Source organism: Salmo trutta, chromosome 14 (assembly GCF_901001165.1).
Source record: "Salmo trutta chromosome 14, fSalTru1.1, whole genome shotgun sequence".
In the NCBI taxonomy this organism is placed as follows: domain Eukaryota; kingdom Metazoa; phylum Chordata; class Actinopteri; order Salmoniformes; family Salmonidae; genus Salmo; species Salmo trutta.
The window spans coordinates 70,460,736-70,478,981 of record NC_042970.1 but is presented as its reverse complement, the minus strand read 5'-3'; the positions used below and the strand labels follow the sequence as shown (position 1 = coordinate 70,478,981).

General features: G+C 43.3%; 1 protein-coding gene across 1 annotated transcript in view; it reads right to left on the bottom strand.

Annotated features, from left to right (window-relative positions):
- Nucleotides 1-457: 457 nt before the first annotated feature.
- LOC115147230 (sodium/potassium/calcium exchanger 3) overlaps nt 458-18,246 on the bottom strand; it is a 65,710-nt gene continuing 47,921 nt past the window's right edge. Inside the window, exons 4-17 of the mRNA XM_029689345.1 lie at nt 14,826-14,900; nt 14,021-14,105; nt 13,408-13,511; nt 11,611-11,685; nt 7,895-7,920; nt 7,617-7,670; nt 7,258-7,391; nt 3,309-3,469; nt 2,866-3,139; nt 2,476-2,642; nt 2,211-2,325; nt 1,936-2,048; nt 1,764-1,829; nt 458-1,519 (exon numbers count right to left, since the gene is read on the bottom strand). Coding sequence (XP_029545205.1) covers nt 1,367-1,519; nt 1,764-1,829; nt 1,936-2,048; nt 2,211-2,325; nt 2,476-2,642; nt 2,866-3,139; nt 3,309-3,469; nt 7,258-7,391; nt 7,617-7,670; nt 7,895-7,920; nt 11,611-11,685; nt 13,408-13,511; nt 14,021-14,105; nt 14,826-14,900 — 1,602 coding nt within the window. The 3' untranslated portion in view covers nt 458-1,366. The remainder of the gene's footprint in view (nt 1,520-1,763; nt 1,830-1,935; nt 2,049-2,210; nt 2,326-2,475; nt 2,643-2,865; nt 3,140-3,308; nt 3,470-7,257; nt 7,392-7,616; nt 7,671-7,894; nt 7,921-11,610; nt 11,686-13,407; nt 13,512-14,020; nt 14,106-14,825; nt 14,901-18,246) is intronic.

Below are 18,246 nucleotides of genomic sequence, written 5' to 3'. Positions count from 1 at the left end.
ACTGACCTTTATGTCTTAAAGTAATAATGGACTGTTGTTTCTCTTTGCTTATTTGAGCTGTTCTTGCCACAATATGGACTTGGTCTTTTACCAAATAAGGCTATCTTCTGTATACCAACCCTACCTTGTCATAACACAATTGATTGGCTCAAACGCATTAGGAAGGAAAGAAATTCCACAAATGAACTTTTAACAAGGCACACCTGTTAATTGTAATGCATTCCAGTTGACTACCTCATGAAGCTGGTTGAGAGAATGCCAAGACTGTGCAAAGCTGTCATTAAGGCAAACGGTGGCTATTTGAAGTATCTCAAATATAAAATATATTTTGATTTGTTTAACACTTTGTTGGTTACTACATGATTCAATATGTGCTTTTTCATAGTTTTGATGTCATCACTATTATTCTACAATGTATAAAATAGTAAAAATAAATAAAAACCCTGGAACGAGCAGCTGTGTCCAAACTTTTGACTGGTACTCTATATCCCACATATATTTGGATATATTTGGAGAGAAAATAACTCAAAAGAAACTGTACTGTACATAAATATTTCTTACTGCAAATAGACTAGATTAATATCAACTCTCCCTTACAGCACAAAGCTAAAGGAATAGACTCGCGATTAGCATGTCATGCTATCTTACACTTTGCGAGAAGAAATGGCTGGCATGAGAGCATCATTGTTTGGTCAAGTCACCACAGTGCACTCAGCTTAAACAATAATATCCTCCTCCTCTTCTTTGATTCTTGCCGCTTGGTTGAAAAACCGGACCAGTCTAAGTGAGAGCGATATGTCAGTAAACTTCTCCATGTCAATATTCTCTTCAAATATTTACAGCCAGCACAAATGGAATCCTGTCGCACATCCATCTTAACTTAAAACACCTTAAACAATATGTATAATATTTATATCCAAACATGTACAAAGAGTAAGAAAATAACACAATCCTTTTGGCTATCAATTGCCGTTAGCCAATCATTTTCTCTCAGTCAGTTAGCAGCTTATACATCGACGTCGATGATAATACAGTTTAGTTTATCCAAACCAATGTCTTCAGTTTACCTGGCAACAGAAAGCTAACAGGAAGCAGTCACTACTACTTCCTGTTCAGTTGACCTTTGACCTCATCATGTTCCAATGGGACTTTCTCTTACGTCTTCTCTTCTCCAGCCAAAACCAGACGAACACAAAATCTCCGTTCATCTTTCGCTTGTATTGCACCAAAGATAAATTAAACAACTATTATTTCAAGATAAAAATCCACTCGAGGGTGGGGCGAGCAGACAGGGAGCAAAGACCTGTGGCAAAGACATCCTCCGGGAGCGAAAGCAGGAGGAAGAGGAGGAGGAAGAGTACAAGGATCAGAGGATCTCGCGACACATGGGCAGGTTGACGAAGATGAAGACGTTGAACTCGATGAGGACGGAGAAACAGACGAAGACTGCGTACATGAGGAGACAGGTCAGACCCAGTCGACGGTCCAGAGTCCATTTGTTTAAGTGGACGCCCAGCACCTGAGGACAGAGGAAGAGAGGAGGAGGGAAAGGAGAGATTAGATTTGATTTTGCGTTAATATAGTACACTACATTTCTGTGTGTTTCATAGATAGACCAAAGAGAGCGATAGGTTGTTGGAGTTATTCTAGGTAGGTTACAGGTGAAAACATTAGCACAACACACTGGTTTAAAGACAGTTGTTTTAAAATAAAGTTGAAGCTAGTATTGGGGTTAGGCTGATCCGAGTACAGCCTGTACTCACTGTGAGGAACACTGAGGCCAAGAGCAGCGCAACAGAGAAGATCAATCCTCTACTGTTCAGAGAGATCTGAAGAGGACACAGAAACACATGATCAGCTCTAAGCCTGTCTACAATGTTGGGCAATAGTAATTAATAAAAAAATAATAACATGGGTAATAGCAGGAATACTCACAGTTGATCCATAGTCAATGCAGAGGGTCTGTAAAAGCCAGGGCAGACCAAGGCCCACCAGAATATCAAACACATTGCTGCCAATAGAGTTAGAGATGGCCATGTCTCCCAGACCTAGACAGAAGAGAGAAATATATCGTAATACATTGTATTATAACACCGTACTTGGTGTGTGCAGTACCGTAGTTCAACAGCTCTGTGTAACCTCATAAAATACAAATGTTGTGGAGTTGATTTTGACGGAGTGGTCTCTGTGTGTCTCTCTCCCTACAGTACCTTGGCGTGCCACGATGAGGCTGGCCATGCAGTCTGGAACACTAGTCCCCGCCGCCAGGAACGTGATGCCCATGATGACATCAGGGATGCCAAGCGTGTACCCAATCACAGTCACCTATAGTAAATGACAACATAGCAACCGTCACACACAGCATTTTTCTGCAAGACAATATACCAGACCTCAACACTGTAGTCCCGTTTGAGAGGACAGCTGGAGCCAAGGCTAATATGACATTTAGTAAATAAAGGTTAAATAAGAACTCACCATCCAGACCATAATGTAGGAGAAGCCAGCTATCCACATGGTGGAGGTGACGAAGGAGACCATGAACCATCTCTCCCAGCGTGGCTTGGCACAGTTCGGGATGGTGAAGAAGAGGAGCAGGCACAGAGGCCAGCACAGCAGCCACTTCATCTTGTTACACACACCCGCTGGAGGAAAGGGACAGAGAGAGAGAGGGAGAGAGACAGAGAGAGATCATTTTTAAAATATTTTTTTATAATTGAATTGAGAGAGAGAGAAACGAGACAGAAACAGAGAGAGAGAGAGAGAGACAGAAAGAGAAGGGGATTGGAAGAGAGAAAATTAGCGTCAGTGAATTGAAATATGTAAAACATAGAATAAAGAAAATAGACATATAACATGATCACACACCTGGTGGTCTGTGAGGGACCAGAGGTCCTTCGTTCTCATCCTCTTCCTCCTCACCTCCGTCGTTCTCATTATTCTCGTTCTCGTTTTCCGTCTCATTCCCCGACTCCAGCACCCCCTGACCTATGCATCTCCCGTTCAGCCCTCTCTCGGCCCCGCCCGTCCTGCCGTTCTCCAGACCCCGCCTCTCCGGAGCCCTGGTGGCTGCAGAGTCTGAGTCTCCGTTGGTGATGTGTTGGTTGACCCTGGTCTCACTGGTGTTGATCACCCTCTGTCTCTGCACACACAGAGACACAGAGAGTGTGTGTGTGTGTGTGTGTGTGTGTGTGTGTGTGTGTGTGTGTGTGTGTGTGTGTGTAAACAGACGTGTGTGGAGGGTGGGGTGTAAATGTAAAATTCATACAGTACATGTGTATGTGTGAGTGTCTGTGTTACCCTAATCTTACCTCATTGATGAGCATGCGTGAAGCCATGGCTAATCGTGTCCTGGGGGAGAAGTGACTGGTGATCATGATCCTCATGCCAGCCTCAGAGAAGGACAGCTGGTGGGGGTAGGCTGACAGTAGCTCATCCACCATCAGCACACTGGGCTTACACTGGAAGTTAGCTATGGGGACAGACACAAAATGGCCGCATGGTTACTTCTTCTCTAATAGTTTATCAATGAAAGAAGGACAGCTGGTGGGGGTAGGCTGACAGTAGCTCATCCACCATCAGCACACTGGGCTTACACTGGAAGTTAGCTATGGGGACAGACACAAAATGGCTACTGTTATCACTAACAGACTGGTGACACAAGAAACTCATACATACACTTGTGTACCTTCCACTGAGTGCCTTAAAGGGATTCTTCAGGATTTGGGTAATGAAGCCCTTTATCGACTTCCCCAGAGTCAGATGAACTGTGTCCAGTATGAAGGAAGTTGGAGGTAGTTTCACGAGCCAATGCTAACTAGCATTAGCGCAATGAGCTAACAGTAGTTAGCAATTGCGCTAGCACTAGTTAGCAACTTCCTTCAAACTGGACGCAGAGACATAAAAATGGTATCCATGAATTCATCTGACTCAGTTGATAAAGGGCCTCGCCAAAATCCCGAAGTAACTGAAACTGAGATACTACAATAGTTCCTTTTTCATCACCATCTATCTTCTGAGCTCGTGCTACTAGGTGACCTAAACTAGGACATGCTTAACACCCCCGGCCATCCTACAATCTAAGCTTGATGCCCTCAATCTCACAAAAATTATCAATGAACCTACCAGGTACAACCCCAAATCCGTAAACATGGGCACCCTCATAGATGTCATCCTAACTAACTCGCTCTCCAAATACACCTCTGCTGTTTTCAACCAAGATCTCAGCGATCACTGCCTCATTGCCTGCATCCGTAATGGGTCTGCGACCAAACGACCACCCCTCATCACTGTCAAACGCTCCCTAAAACACTTCTGCGAGCGGGCCTTTCTAATCGACCTGGCCGGAGTATCCTGGAATCAAATCAAAATCAAATCAAATTTATTTATATAGCCCTTCGTACATCAGCTGAAATCTCAAAGTGCTGTACAGAAACCCAGCCTAAAACCCCAAACAGCAAGCAATGCATGTGAAAGAATGACATTGACCTCATCCTGTCAGTAGATGATGCCTGGCTATTCTTTAAAAGTGCCTTCCTCACCATCTTAAATAAGCATGCCCCACTCAAAAAATGTAGAACTAGGAATAGATATAGTCCTTGGTTCACTCCAGACCTGTCTGCCCTTAACCAGCACAAAAACATCCTGTGGCGTTCTGCATTAGCATCGAATAGCCCCCGTGATATGCAACTTTTCAGGGAAGTTAGGAACAAATATACACAGGCAGTTAGAAAAGCTAAGGCTAGCTTTTTCAAACAGAAATTTGCATCCTGTAGTACTAACTCAAAAAAGTTCTGGGACACTGTAAAGTCCATGGAGAATAAGAGCACCTCCTCCCAGCTGCCCACTGCTCTGAGGCTAGGAAACATTGTTACCACCGATAAATCCACTATAATTGAGAATTTCAAAAAGCATTTCTCTACAGCTGGCCATGCTTTCCACCTGGCTACCCCTACCCCGGTCAACTGCACGGCACCCTCCACAGCAACCCGCCAAAGCCTCCACCATTTCTCCTTCACCCAAATCCAGATAGCTGATGTTCTGAAAGAGCTGCAAAATCTGGACCCATACAAATCAGCCAGGCTAGACAATCTGGACCCTCTCTTTCTAAAATTATCTGCCGATATTGTTGCAACCCCATTACTAGCCTGTTCAACCTCTCTTTCGTATCGTCTGAGATTCCCAAAGATTGGAAAGCTGTCGCGGTCATCCCCCTCTTCAAAGGGGGTGACACTCTAGACCCAAACTGCTACAGACCTATATCTATCCTACCCTGTCTTTCTAAGGTCTTCAAAAGCCAAGTTAACAAACAGATTACCGACCATTTCGAATTCCACCGTACCTTCTCCGCTATGCAATCTGGTTTCAGAGCTGGTCATGGGTGCACCTCAGCCACGCTCAAGGTCCTAAACGACATCATAACCGCCATCGATAAGAGACATTACTGTGCAGCTGTATTCATCAACCTGGCCAAGGCTTTCGACTCTGTCAATCACCACATTCTTATTGGCAGACTCGACAGCCTTGGTTTCTCAAATGATTGCCTCGCCTGGTTTACCAACTACTTCTCTGATAGAGTTCAGTGTGTCAAATCTGAGGGCCTGTTGTCCGGACAGTCTCTACGGGTGTGCCACAGGGTTCAATTCTCGGGCCGACTCTCTTCTCTGTATACATCAATGATGTTGCTCTTGCTGCTGGTGATTCTCTGATCCACCTCTACGCAGATGACACCATTCTGTATACTTCTGGCCCCTCTTTGGACACTGTGTTAACTAACCTCCAGACGAGCTTCAATGCCATACAACTCTCCTTCCGTGGCCTCCAACTGCTCTTAAACGCAGGTAAAACTAAATGCATGCTATTCAATCGATCACTGCCGCACCTGCTCACCCATCCAGCATCACTACTCTGGACGGCTCTGACTTAGAATACGTGGACAACTACAAATACCTGGGTGTCTGGTTAGACTGTAAACTCTCCTTCCAGACTCACATTAAGCACCTCCAATCCAAAATGAAATCTAGAATCGGCTTCCTATATCACAACAAAGCATCCTTCACTCATGCTGCCCAACACACCCTTGTAAAACTGACCATCCTACCGATCCTCGACTTCGGTGATGTCATCTATAAAATAGCCTCCAACACTCTACTCAACAAACTGGATGCAGTCTATCACAGTGCCATCCGTTTTGTCACCAAAGCCCCATACACTACCCACCATTGCGACCTGTACGCTCTCATTGGTTGGCCCTCGCTTCATACTCGTTGCCAAACCCACTGGCTACAGGTTATCTACAAGTCTCTGCTAGGTAAAGCCCCACCTTATCTCAGCTCACTGGTCACCATAGCAGCACCCACTCGTAGCATGCGCTCCAGCAGGTATATCTCACTGGTCACCCCCAAAGCCAATTCCTCATTTGGCCGCCTTTCCTTCTAGTTCTCTGCTGCCAATGACTGGAACGAACTGCAAAAATCTCTGAAGCTGGAGACTCATATCTCCCTCACTAGCTTTAAGCACCAGCTGTCAGAGCAGCTCACAGATCACTGCACCTGTACATAGCCCATCTGTAAACAATCCATCTATCTACCTACCTCATCCCCATACTGTATTTATTTATTTATCTTGCTCCTTTGCACCCCAGTATCTCTACTTGCACATTCATCTTCTGCACATCTACCATTCCAGTGTTTAATTGCTACATTGTAATTACTTCGCCACCATGGCCTATTTATTGCCTTAACTTACCTCATTTGCACTCACTGTATATAGACTTTTAGTTTTCTTTTGTTCTACTGTATTATTGACTGTATGTTTTGTTTATTCCATGTGTAACTCTGTGTTGTTGTATGTGTCGAATTGCTACGCTTTATCTTGGCAAGGTCGCAGTTGCAAATGAGAACTTGTTCTCAACTAGCCTAAATAAAGGTGAAATATATATATTTTTTTAAATCAGTGGAACCACCACAACTATCAAAATAATTTTGAGGTAAACTGTATTTCTCTGCATTGTACCACAGATGGTCACAGTTTATTTGGATAGTTCAGATACTCATACCATCAACAAACTATCTGTTGATAAGCAACTGCTTGCTAAGGTTATGGTTAGGTTTAGAATAAGAGTTAGGGTAAAGGTTTAAGGTTAGTAGGTAGTTAGTCGAAAAGTAAGTGATAGTCTGTAGATGTACTATCCAAATAAAGTGTTGCCCTACAGCAGCCTGATAATGTGATGTCATATCTGTGTGCCACCAGAGTAGGTACCTTTCTTGAGCAGGACGGCGGTGGCGTCACAGGTGACGACGTCCTCCAGGTCAGTGCTGCCCGTCAGACCGTTGGCCAGACTCACGGAGCTCTTCTTCCTCCGGTCAAAGTAGCGCCTCGCTCTGCCGTTAAACCTACATACACAAGTGATGAAAATTCAGTTCAGAGACAATGACAATTGAGTAGAAAGTATACAAGAGTTTACAAAAGTATGCAGACTTTCCTGTGAGTAAACAGTGTGATACACTAGCCTCTGAATGTACAGTATCTAAATGACTGAATAGCTATTGGTCCAGATGGGAAGTGTGTGTGTGTTCGTGTGTCTGATGATGTGACCGCCAGATGATGCTCATACTCACTTCATGATTAGAATGTAGAAGAGGTACATCACGTTCAGGACTAGAGACTCCCACCTTGAATACAATATAGAATAGAATGAGTCCAACTTTATTGTCCATGCGAACAACGGAAGTGTGTCTTCTGCTCTGTTCGCAGAGCAGCCCCCCCCCACCCCCAGCACACATCACACACACAGTTAAGACGAACACAGGAGAATCTATTCAAAATACACCAGTGGAGAGACTTATCAACTGATTATCAACCAACTGAATATCAAGAGAAATACATTTTTACATACCATGTAACCTCCCCGTCGTAGATAAACTGCGAGGAGAAAGAGAGGGATTGATAATATTTAGGGAAAGGGAGAGACGCAATAACACAATCTCCCTGCATTTCCAGTACTGATTATTAAAGCAATGCGATGTCTATCTTGACCACCAGAGGGTACGCCAACTCCAGAACTTTCCTCCATGACAGAACCAGGACAAATAGACCCGTTACTCAACATCTGATTCATTACAGTCGAACTTAGCCAATGTCAAGTGGAAAAATACAGTACTTCTCTTTCTGCAATGACTCGTGTGGATGTATGTGCTGTGTCATCATGCTTCATGCTATAAGGCTAATATATACCCAGAACTGAAGATTATCCTGTGAGTCATTGGCATTTCATACTACTATTATCCAGACTGTAGAGTCAAAGGCATGTTATAATAGCAGGTTGGTATTTATTGTCATGAATCTTTACATTTATTTTATTTTTTGGTCATTTAGCAGACGCTCTTATCCAGAGCGACTTACAGTAGTGAATGCATACATTTTTTTTGTACTGGCCCCCCGTGGGAATCGAACCCACAACCTTGGCGTTGCACACACCATGCTGGCGTTGCAAACACCATGCTCTACCAACTGAGCCACAGGGAAGACTGGAGGCAGCTCTGCAGAGTGGTCACTATCTGGCCCAGTCACAAAGTCATAAAATCTGATTTTAAACCTAACCCTAACCACATCGCTAACCCTAATCCCTAACATTAAGACCCTCCCATTGTACTGTAAAATAAATTGAACACCCTCCCCCCTCATAGAATTAACTCAAAATAATATGTACAACCAAATATAACAATAACTGTAGCGACCGTGTGTTTATAAACCTGGATATCGACATTGCCACTTAAGCTTTTTATGCCATATTTTTATGCCATATTTATAATTAAATAAATACAGTTGAAGTCGGAAGTTTACATACACTTAGGTTGGAGTCATTAAAACTCATTTTTCAAACACTCCACAAATTTCTTGTTAACAAACTATAGTTTTGGCAAGTCGGTTAGGACATCTACTTTGTGCATGACACAAGTAATTTTTCCAACAATTGTTTACAGACAGATTATTTCACTTAGAATTCACTGTATCACAATTCCAGTGGGTCAGAAGTTTACATACACTAAGTTGACTGTGCCTTTAAACAGCTTGGGAAATTCCAGAAAATGGTGTCATGGCTTTAGAAGCTTCTGATTGGCTAATTAACATAATTTGAGTCAATTTCAGGTGTACCTGTCAATGTATTTCAAGGCCTACCTTCAAACTCAGTGCCTCTTTGCTTGACATCATGGGAAAATCAAAAGAAATCAGCCAAGACCTCAGAAAACAAATTGTAGACCTCCACAAGTCTGGTTCATCCTTGGGAGCAATTTCCAAACGCCTGAAGGTACCACGTTCATCTGAACAAACAATAGTACGCAAGTATAAACACCATTGGACCACGCAGCTGTCATACCGCTCAGGAAGGAGACACGTTCTGTCTCCTAGAGATGAACGTAAAAAGTAGCCTTCCACAAGCTTCCCACAATAGGTTGGGTGAATTTTGGTCCATTCCTCCTGACACAGCTGGTGTAACTGAGTCAGGTTTGTAGGCCTCATTGCTCGCACACGCTTTTTCAGTTCTGCCCACAGATTTTCTATAGGATTGAGGTCAGGGCTTTGTGATGGCCACTCCAATACCTTGACTTTGTTGTCCTAAAGCCATTTTGCCACAACTTTGAAAAACAAGTTTTAATGACTCCAACCCAAGTGTATGTAAACTTCCGACTTCAACTGTATATACACAAATATTTTTTAAAGTGAGCGGCATTGCACAACATTATGGTCCCTATTTTTACATAAATACATATACAATTAAATAGATAGAGACGAAAAATGATCAACCTTCAGATTAGTATGAGGAGGGAGTTTAAGTACAATTCTTACAAGCTTGTTTGGCTGCTAGCTTATTCTTTAGATGTTTGGGGCTGCTGGTAAACCATGATGTGTGCAGGCATAATCAAAGTGATACTGGACTAGCGAACATCTGTACAGACATAGCCTGCCTTACTGGCCTACTGTAACATGTACTCTCCCTGTCCATATCCCTGCAACATGCAGTTGGTGACTTTAGCTAGGTTTCCATCCAATTGGTGACAGATTTCCATGCAAATATTCTAAAATATTCATAAAAACAATATGCCATTTCAGTTTCCTTTGGGAAAATTTGGCGCCGGACAACATGACAGAGAAGATTTTCAGATCCGACCTGGCGCCGTCAATAAACAAGGAATGTTGGCCAAATGAGGCACATTTACGTGCCCTTAAAAACAGCAATAACAAATGACAAAAAAACACTATTCCTATGCAAAACTTTAGAGCCTATTTATTTATTGGTTTTTAGGCTAATTCCTAAAATAATAATTGTCCACCTCATGGTCAGAGATTTGAGCTCTAAATGTATCAGGGCATTGCATGCATCGGCCATTAGACTTAGGTGTCCACTGTATGATATAAATACCTTAATAAATAAATATATATAGCCTATATAAAGGAAGAGAAGCTTTGGCCTAGCCCCAGAGAGATAGAGATATGCCGTAGCATGCTATGACACCGACATGGATTTCTTCATGTCTGATGGCTACTGCGTCTGCTATTCAGATATAGGCGTACAGAAGGGGGCTAATTTGTACATTTTAGATCAGACTATTTTGTATAAAGATAAGCATTAGATTATAGGAGTAACTCTGGTAGGCCTGAAACAGACTTCCTCGGCTCTAGTCAGTTGAAGGGATGTGACGCACTGCCTTCATATCATAGGCCGGCAGTAGCTAAAGCTTAATAATAGCCAAACCAAACCTTCACAAATGCTTTTAAACTTTATTAGGTTAATGTCAAAAGTAAGTCACGCCGTTGTTATAGGGAAAATACGAGCAGAAGAGGGAATGTAAAAGCAGGGAAAAAACCCACTACCCTCCCAAAAGCCAAAAGAAAAAAGTTTGACAACCCTCCCTGATTTTGGACCCCCCCGCCCCCCCAGCCCCAGTAAATGTCCATCTGTCCCATGCGGACATCGCGCAGTTCTGCAACATTCATTACAATAAACGTCAACCTGCATTATAATAACACCGTGTATGGAGGGTCAGTTCAGTGCAGTTGTCCTTTATCTACGTCAGTCAGACCCAGTGTTGTGTTAATTGGGAGGAGTGATGCGTGATGAGTCTGTCTGCACATCAGAGCAGGGTTCTCAGACAGACTGGTCCAGCTGATGTTCTGTCTCGAGCTAAACTCTCTCTATCAGACAGACTGGTCCAGCTGATGTTCTGTCTCGAGCTAAACTCTCTCTATCAGACAGACTGGTCCAGCTGATGTTCTGTCTCGAGCTAAACTCTCTCTATCAGACAGACTGGTCCAGCTGATGTTCTGTCTCGAGCTAAACTCTCTCTATCAGACAGACTGGTCCAGCTGATGTTCTGTCTCTGTCTCTCTGTCTTTCTATCTCTCTTGTCTTTACCCGTCTGTATGTCTACCTCTCTCTCTCGCTCTCTCTCTCGCTCTTTCTTTCTCTTCCTCTCTCTGTCTCTTTCTCTCTCTCGCTCTTTGTAACGCAGGGAGAACTCAGGTGTTGGCAAGCTGCTTGTGTGTGTATCCGTGCATGCGCGCGCGTGTGTGTGTGTGTGTAAGTGTGTGTGCGCGTGTTTGGCCACTTACTGCAATGAGGGCTGCGATAGAGAGCGTGTAGTAGGCAGAGTCTCTGAGTAGTGTCCAATGGGAGAGCTTCACAGCCTAAAGACAGACGGAGAGAAGACAAACAGGACACAAACAAAAGACACAGCATTATCACACTGATTAACTGCAGTCAAGCATACCCTCATGATAGCACTTTATATTGCCGGCGGTTCGGCGCAACAATAACGATTATAGCTCCAGCTCCCTCACAAGCATACCGAGATACACGAAGAGCTCTTGAGTTGACCTGAATAGATCCCACTACGTACAAAGGACAAGCAGGCAGTGCTCACCTACTCCAAAAAGGTGTCGGTGTATTCATTGATTTTACATAATGATATGCGGCGCAGGCAGCCAACCACACAGTGACTAATGCGTTATAGAGCCTGGATTTAGCATGCAAATCAACCCACACACACTACTACAGTGAAACACATATCTTCCTTAGAGAAACACAGTCAAGCCCTAGCCTGGTCCCAGATCTGTTTGTGCTGTAGTGAAAACTCCTACAGTCATGTCATGCTAGACAGCACCAACAGATCTGGGATCAGGCTATCCAAACTGTAAAGCACATCATGTCTTCCTATGAGAAACACGTCGCCAAAGTCTGGTCCCAGATCTGTTTTTGCTGTATAGCCACAATAGACCGTACGAGCTAGCAAGATGGTACAAACTGATCTCTACTAGATCAACAATAGTGAGGAGTATTAAGATGACTTTACAGTAATACACTGTTTCCTGGCAGTATTAAGATGACTTTACAGTAATACACTGTTTCCTAGCAGTATTAAGATGACTTTACAGTAATACACTGTTTCCTAGGAGTATTAAGATGACTTTACAGTAATACACTGTTTCCTAGCAGTATTAAGATGACTTTACAGTAATACACTGTTTCCTAGGAGTATTAAGATGACTTTACAGTAATACACTGTTTCCTAGGAGTATTAAGATGACTTTACAGTAATACACTGTTTCCTAGCAGTATTAAGATGACTTTACAGTAATACACTGTTTCCTAGGAGTATTAAGATGACTTTACAGTAATACACTGTTTCCTAGGAGTATTAAGATGACTTTACAGTAATATACTGTTTCCTGGCAGTATTAAGATGACTTTATAGTAATACATTGTTTCCTGGTAGTAGGCCTTTACTTCCTTACATAATGGACAATCTGAGATCAAATCACTACGGCTGCACTCTATCATGTAAATGTTATGTCATCAGGGAATATATCATGTTGGATCCAGGCTTGGCACGGCATGGTGCAGGGATCTGGACAGGGAGAATAAATATTACAGTGGGCCAGTAAGGCAGGCTACAGATGTGATACCGTAACTGTGGTCAGTTCATAATCATTATATATGGTGTACTGTATGTGCAAATGTACATGTACTCACTTTGTATACAGTATGGAGAATACATGTTGTTGTTATGGATATTCTTGGACAATAGATATGGACACTGTATGTAGCCTACATTAGGTCCAAGAGGCTTCTTATCTCTTACTTTTAATTGTAATTTTTTGGTATTTTCTTAAAACTGCATTGTTGGTTAAGGGCTTGTAAGTAAGCATTCCACTTTAAGGTCTGTTGTATTCGGCGCATGTGACAAATACATTTGATTAGATTTTTATGTATATCTATAAATCTGTATTCTATAGAAATACGTATGTGTATGTGCTGCGCTGTATTGAGAAATACAAGCAAGTTAAAATACCAACAACTCATTCAGGGACCATGTTTTTCTAATATGATATAACAGTATGACATGATACCTGGCCAGCAAAGATTCCACACACTCCGATGATGCAGAGGATGTTGAAGACTGCTGATCCCACAATGGTCCCCACGCCCACATCTCCTTTAGTGATGAAGACCCCTGCGGCGAGGACACACATGTACACACAGTATGACATGGCACTTTGTCCTTGTGTAACATGCAGTCTACTCCGACAGATTCTGACGTCTATAGTCTTAGCGGCGCTGTGTGTGTGTTTGTGTGTGTGTGTGTGTGTGTGTAGTGGCCCAGGATGACTGGATGTGATACATTGACAGTGGGATCAAACAACTGCCCCCGGCTGTCACAACACATATAAACAGCTCAGCCACGTCAAAGGGTTAAACTAAACTACAGAGTCTTGTTCTAAAACCTTCTCTGTTTATAGTGAATACAACCGTCTGCTTCTAATCTACAGTGTTATCAAAAGCGCCAATCTAAAATACTGACGTCAGCGCACTGCTTCTCATCAATGTTCATTTCAACTCTATTAATTGGATTAACATGTAATATGTTGTTAATCCCTATACAGGTTCCTCTTCTACTGGGTCGTGTGTGTGTGTGTGTGTGTGCTAATGAGTAAGTATGTGTACTGCATGTGTTTGTGTTACCTATGACAGAGGTGAAGAGTTCAGGGGCGGAGCTTCCAGCTGCCATAAAGGTTGCCCCTGCTACATCCTCACTGAGATGAAGACGCTAGAGAGAGAGAGAGAGAGAGAGAGAGAGAGAGAGAGAGAGAGAGAGAGAGAGAGAGAGAGAGAGAGAGAGAGAGAGAGAGAGAGAGAGAGAGAGAGAGAGAGAGAGAGAGAGAGAGGAGAGAGAGAGAGAGAGAGAGAGAGAGAGAGAGAGAGAGAGAGAGAGAGAGAGAGAGAGAGAGAGAGAGAGAGAGAGAGAGAGAGAGAGAGAGAGAGAGAGAGAGAGAGAGAGAGAGAGAGAGAGAGAGAGAGAGAGAGAGACAGAGAGAGACAGAGAGAGACAGAGGGGGAGAGAGAAGAGATAGAAAGAGAATGAGAGGGATAGAGAGAAAGAGAGATGGAGAGAGAGAGAAAGAGAACGAGAAAGAGAGAGAGAGAAAGAGAGAGCGAGAGAGAAAGCAATATATAGACAAAAGCAGAAGTTGAGACTTGTCAACAGAAGCTTCACAGTATATCAGTGTAACACTGTAATAAGATGGAAGTGGCACAGGATCCAACATGTCATTGAGAAGAATACCACAGCCTAACCCTTGACCCTGAACTGCGACCCTAACACACAGAAGGACAAACAGCAACATAAGCACATCTTATCCACATCTTGTTATGCTGCATCCCAAATGGCACCCTATTCCCTATATAGTGCACTACCTTTGACCAGGGCCCATAGGTTAGTAAACTAAATATGGAATAGGCTGCAGACTCTGTCTTTGTCCATACATACCTCACATATCTTCTCCAGCGAAGGGACAAAGTAATCATCACAAACCAAGGCCAGGGCAATGAACATATACATGGCCTGAAAGGAAATAGACACAGAGAGGAAAGATAACAGTGTTCATTGAGTAATAGTTGGGGTGGACAATTTCCTATTCTTCTTGACTTTTGTATCTATTCTCAATGCATTTCTATCTGAACATTCTGTAATATTGCGTAACATTCTGTAAACAGTATACTCTCCTGAACAGACCCGAGTAAATATGTTAGAGACACATGGATGGAAACCACCATCTGAATTTCATAAGAACACACTGTAGATGATGTGTCAGTGATATTGGACTAAACATGGCTTTATACATGCTGATGGCAAGCCAACAACCTAACTGCAAATCCCGCCAAATCATAATATCCAAATCTGGTTTACTATAATACAAAAATCACTGGTACACTAATATCCTTCAAAACAAAAAGACACAGAATTAGTTTACCCCCACAGCCACACAGAGAGAGACAGAGAGAGAGTGAGAGAAAGAAAAAGAGAGAAAGAAAAAGAGAGAGGGAGAAAGAGAGAGGTAATACAGGAGAGGGAAAGAGACAGACAGACAGACAGACAGACAGACAGACAGACAGACAGACAGACAGACAGACAGACAGACAGACAGACAGACAGACAGACAGACAGACAGACAGACAGACAGACAGACAGACAGACAGACAGACAGACAGACAGAGAGAGAGAGAGAGAGAGAGAGAGAGAGAGAGAGATCATAGACACCACACCGTGGTTGAATAAAAACACAGGCAAAGAAAACCTTTCAACCCTCCGTCATAGTGCCATTAGCCCGTGTCTCCATCAAAGGGCCTGACCAGGTAGGAGGGGTGGGATGGATTCGTTCATTTGTTGAATCAGGGGTCTGAGGTAAAGTACAATCCCTGTTAGAGATTTCAATCTTGGTGTGGAATCACATGGGGCTGAGATCAAGGTTAGAGACAACAACAGATGGCAGTTAACAGAGTTGTAATACTGTGGCAGTGTAGCAGCCAACTCTCTCTATCCAGCTATGATGTCCTGTTATGACTGGGCAGGATGTGTTTTTGTGTGTGTGTGTGGGGGGGGGGGGGGGGTTTAGACAAAGCATCGTCTCTGTGTTGTCTCTGTTTTTAGACACAGCAGCCTGTTGCTGTTGCCGGTTGGTTGAGTAAGAGTTTTTGATTGGTTGAGCTTTTGGGGGGGAACAAGGGAATTCCAAGAAATGACATGATGTTTTGACAGCGGACTAATCCTCTCATGCTTACATGAGTGAATGGGGTCATCAAGGCATAATAGCGGTTTTGGAGGGAGAGAGATACAGTGCCTTCAGGAAGTATTCATACCCATTGACGTATTCGACATTTTGTTGTGCTACAGCAAAAAATGATAATCTTCCCCCATCTACACAGTTAATATTTTGTTGTTGAAACTTTACAAATGTATTGAAAATGAAATACAGAAATATCTAATTTACATAAGTATTCACACCCCTGAATCAATACATGTTAGAATCACCGTTGGCAGTGATTACAGCTGTGAATCTTCCTGGGTGAGTCTATAAGAGCTTTCCACACCAGGATTGTACAATATATTTTTTGACATTATTCTTTGAAATATTCTTCAAGCTCTGTCAAGTTGGTGGTTGATCATTGCTAGACAGCCATTTTCAAGTCTTGTCATAGATTTTGTTGGAAAGCAGACTGAACCAGGGTTTCTTCTAGGATTGTGCCTATGCTTAGCTTTATTCCGTTTCTTTTTATCCTAAAAAACTCCCAGATGACAAGCATACCAACTGTTTTAAAGTCACCATTGGCCTCATGGTGAAATCCCTGAGCGGTTTCCTTCCTCTCTGACAACTGAGTTAGGAAGGACGCCTGTATCTTTGTAGTGACTGGGTGTATTGATACACCATCCAAAGTGTAATAACTTCACCATGCGCAAAGGGATGTTCAATGTCTGCTTATTTTTATTTTTTTACCCATCTACCAACAGGTGCCCTTCTTTGCGAGGCATTGGAAAAAGTCCCTGATCTTTGGGGTTGAATCTGTGTCTAAAATTCACTGCACGTCTGAGGGACCTTACAGATAACTGTATGCCACTAGGCACACTGGCTGAATCGCCGTTGTTTCCACGTCATTTAAATGAAATCGCGTTGAACCAACGTGGAGGCCCATCAAACAAATGGAAATGGTACATGTGCTCCGTTCCCCTCATACTTGTTCCTCTCCTTCCCTACATCTACCTGTCTGTATCACCTATGCCCTCTATCTTCGCCACCTCCACATCCCTGCTACCTCTGTAGTCGCCACCTCAGTTTAGCCCTCTGCCCTACACACCTCCACACATCCTGCCTGCTCACCCTACCTGTAAAACCCAGCCTACAGAAATGCCCAGCCTTCCGCTTCATCCTCCCACCACACACACGGGCATCACATACACAATTACAAACATACACATTCCCCAACTCTACCTACTCAACTAGCACTGGCCTCCATCCAGAACTAGTCCACTATATTTAATGGAAGTTCTCCTCTCACTCACTCAGCTCAGAGTCTACACCTAAATCTGGTTGTAATTGGGTGTGTATTTCCAACCGGCAATAAATAAAATGCCGGCTGTGCTGAAAGGACCCCAGCTAGAGTGGGGAGCGCACACGCACACACACACACACACACACACACACACACACACACACACAGTTGGCAGGCCTCATTCGGTACCAGATGCTGTGTTCTGCTGTTCTGTTCTATTCCTCCAAGCGGGATAGTTTGGACTCGGGGGCCATTTGTTTAGCCTTGGACGGCGGCCCGCTAACAATTATCCCATGGTTCGCACTATGCACAAACACCCAGCCGGCCGAGAAATACAGGGGACTGACTGAGAAGTTGTTAGTTTTCCATAGTGTTGAGTGTGTGATTTTTTTTTTTACAGGAACTTAAAATAGTTTATTGAGGTGTTGTGAATGCGAAAGGTTGATTAAAGACACACACAGAGAAAGGGGATACCTAGTGGAAAAGGGGATACCTAGTGGGAAAGGGGATACCTAGTGGGAAAGGGGATACCTAGTGGGAAAGGGGATACCTAGTGGGAAAGGGAATACCTAGTGGGAAAGGGAATACCTAGTGGAAAAGGGGATACCTAGTGGGAAAGGGAATACCTAGTGGAAAAGGGGATACCTAGTGGGAAAGGGGATACCTAGTGGGAAAGGGGATACCTAGTGGGAAAGGGATACCTAGTGGGAAAGGGGATACCTAGTGGGAAAGGGAATACCTAGTGGAAAAGGGGATACCTAGTGGGAAAGGGGATACCTAGTGGGAAAGGGGATACCTAGTGGGAAAGGGGATACCTAGTGGGAAAGGGAATACCTAGTGGGAAAGGGAATACCTAGTGGAAA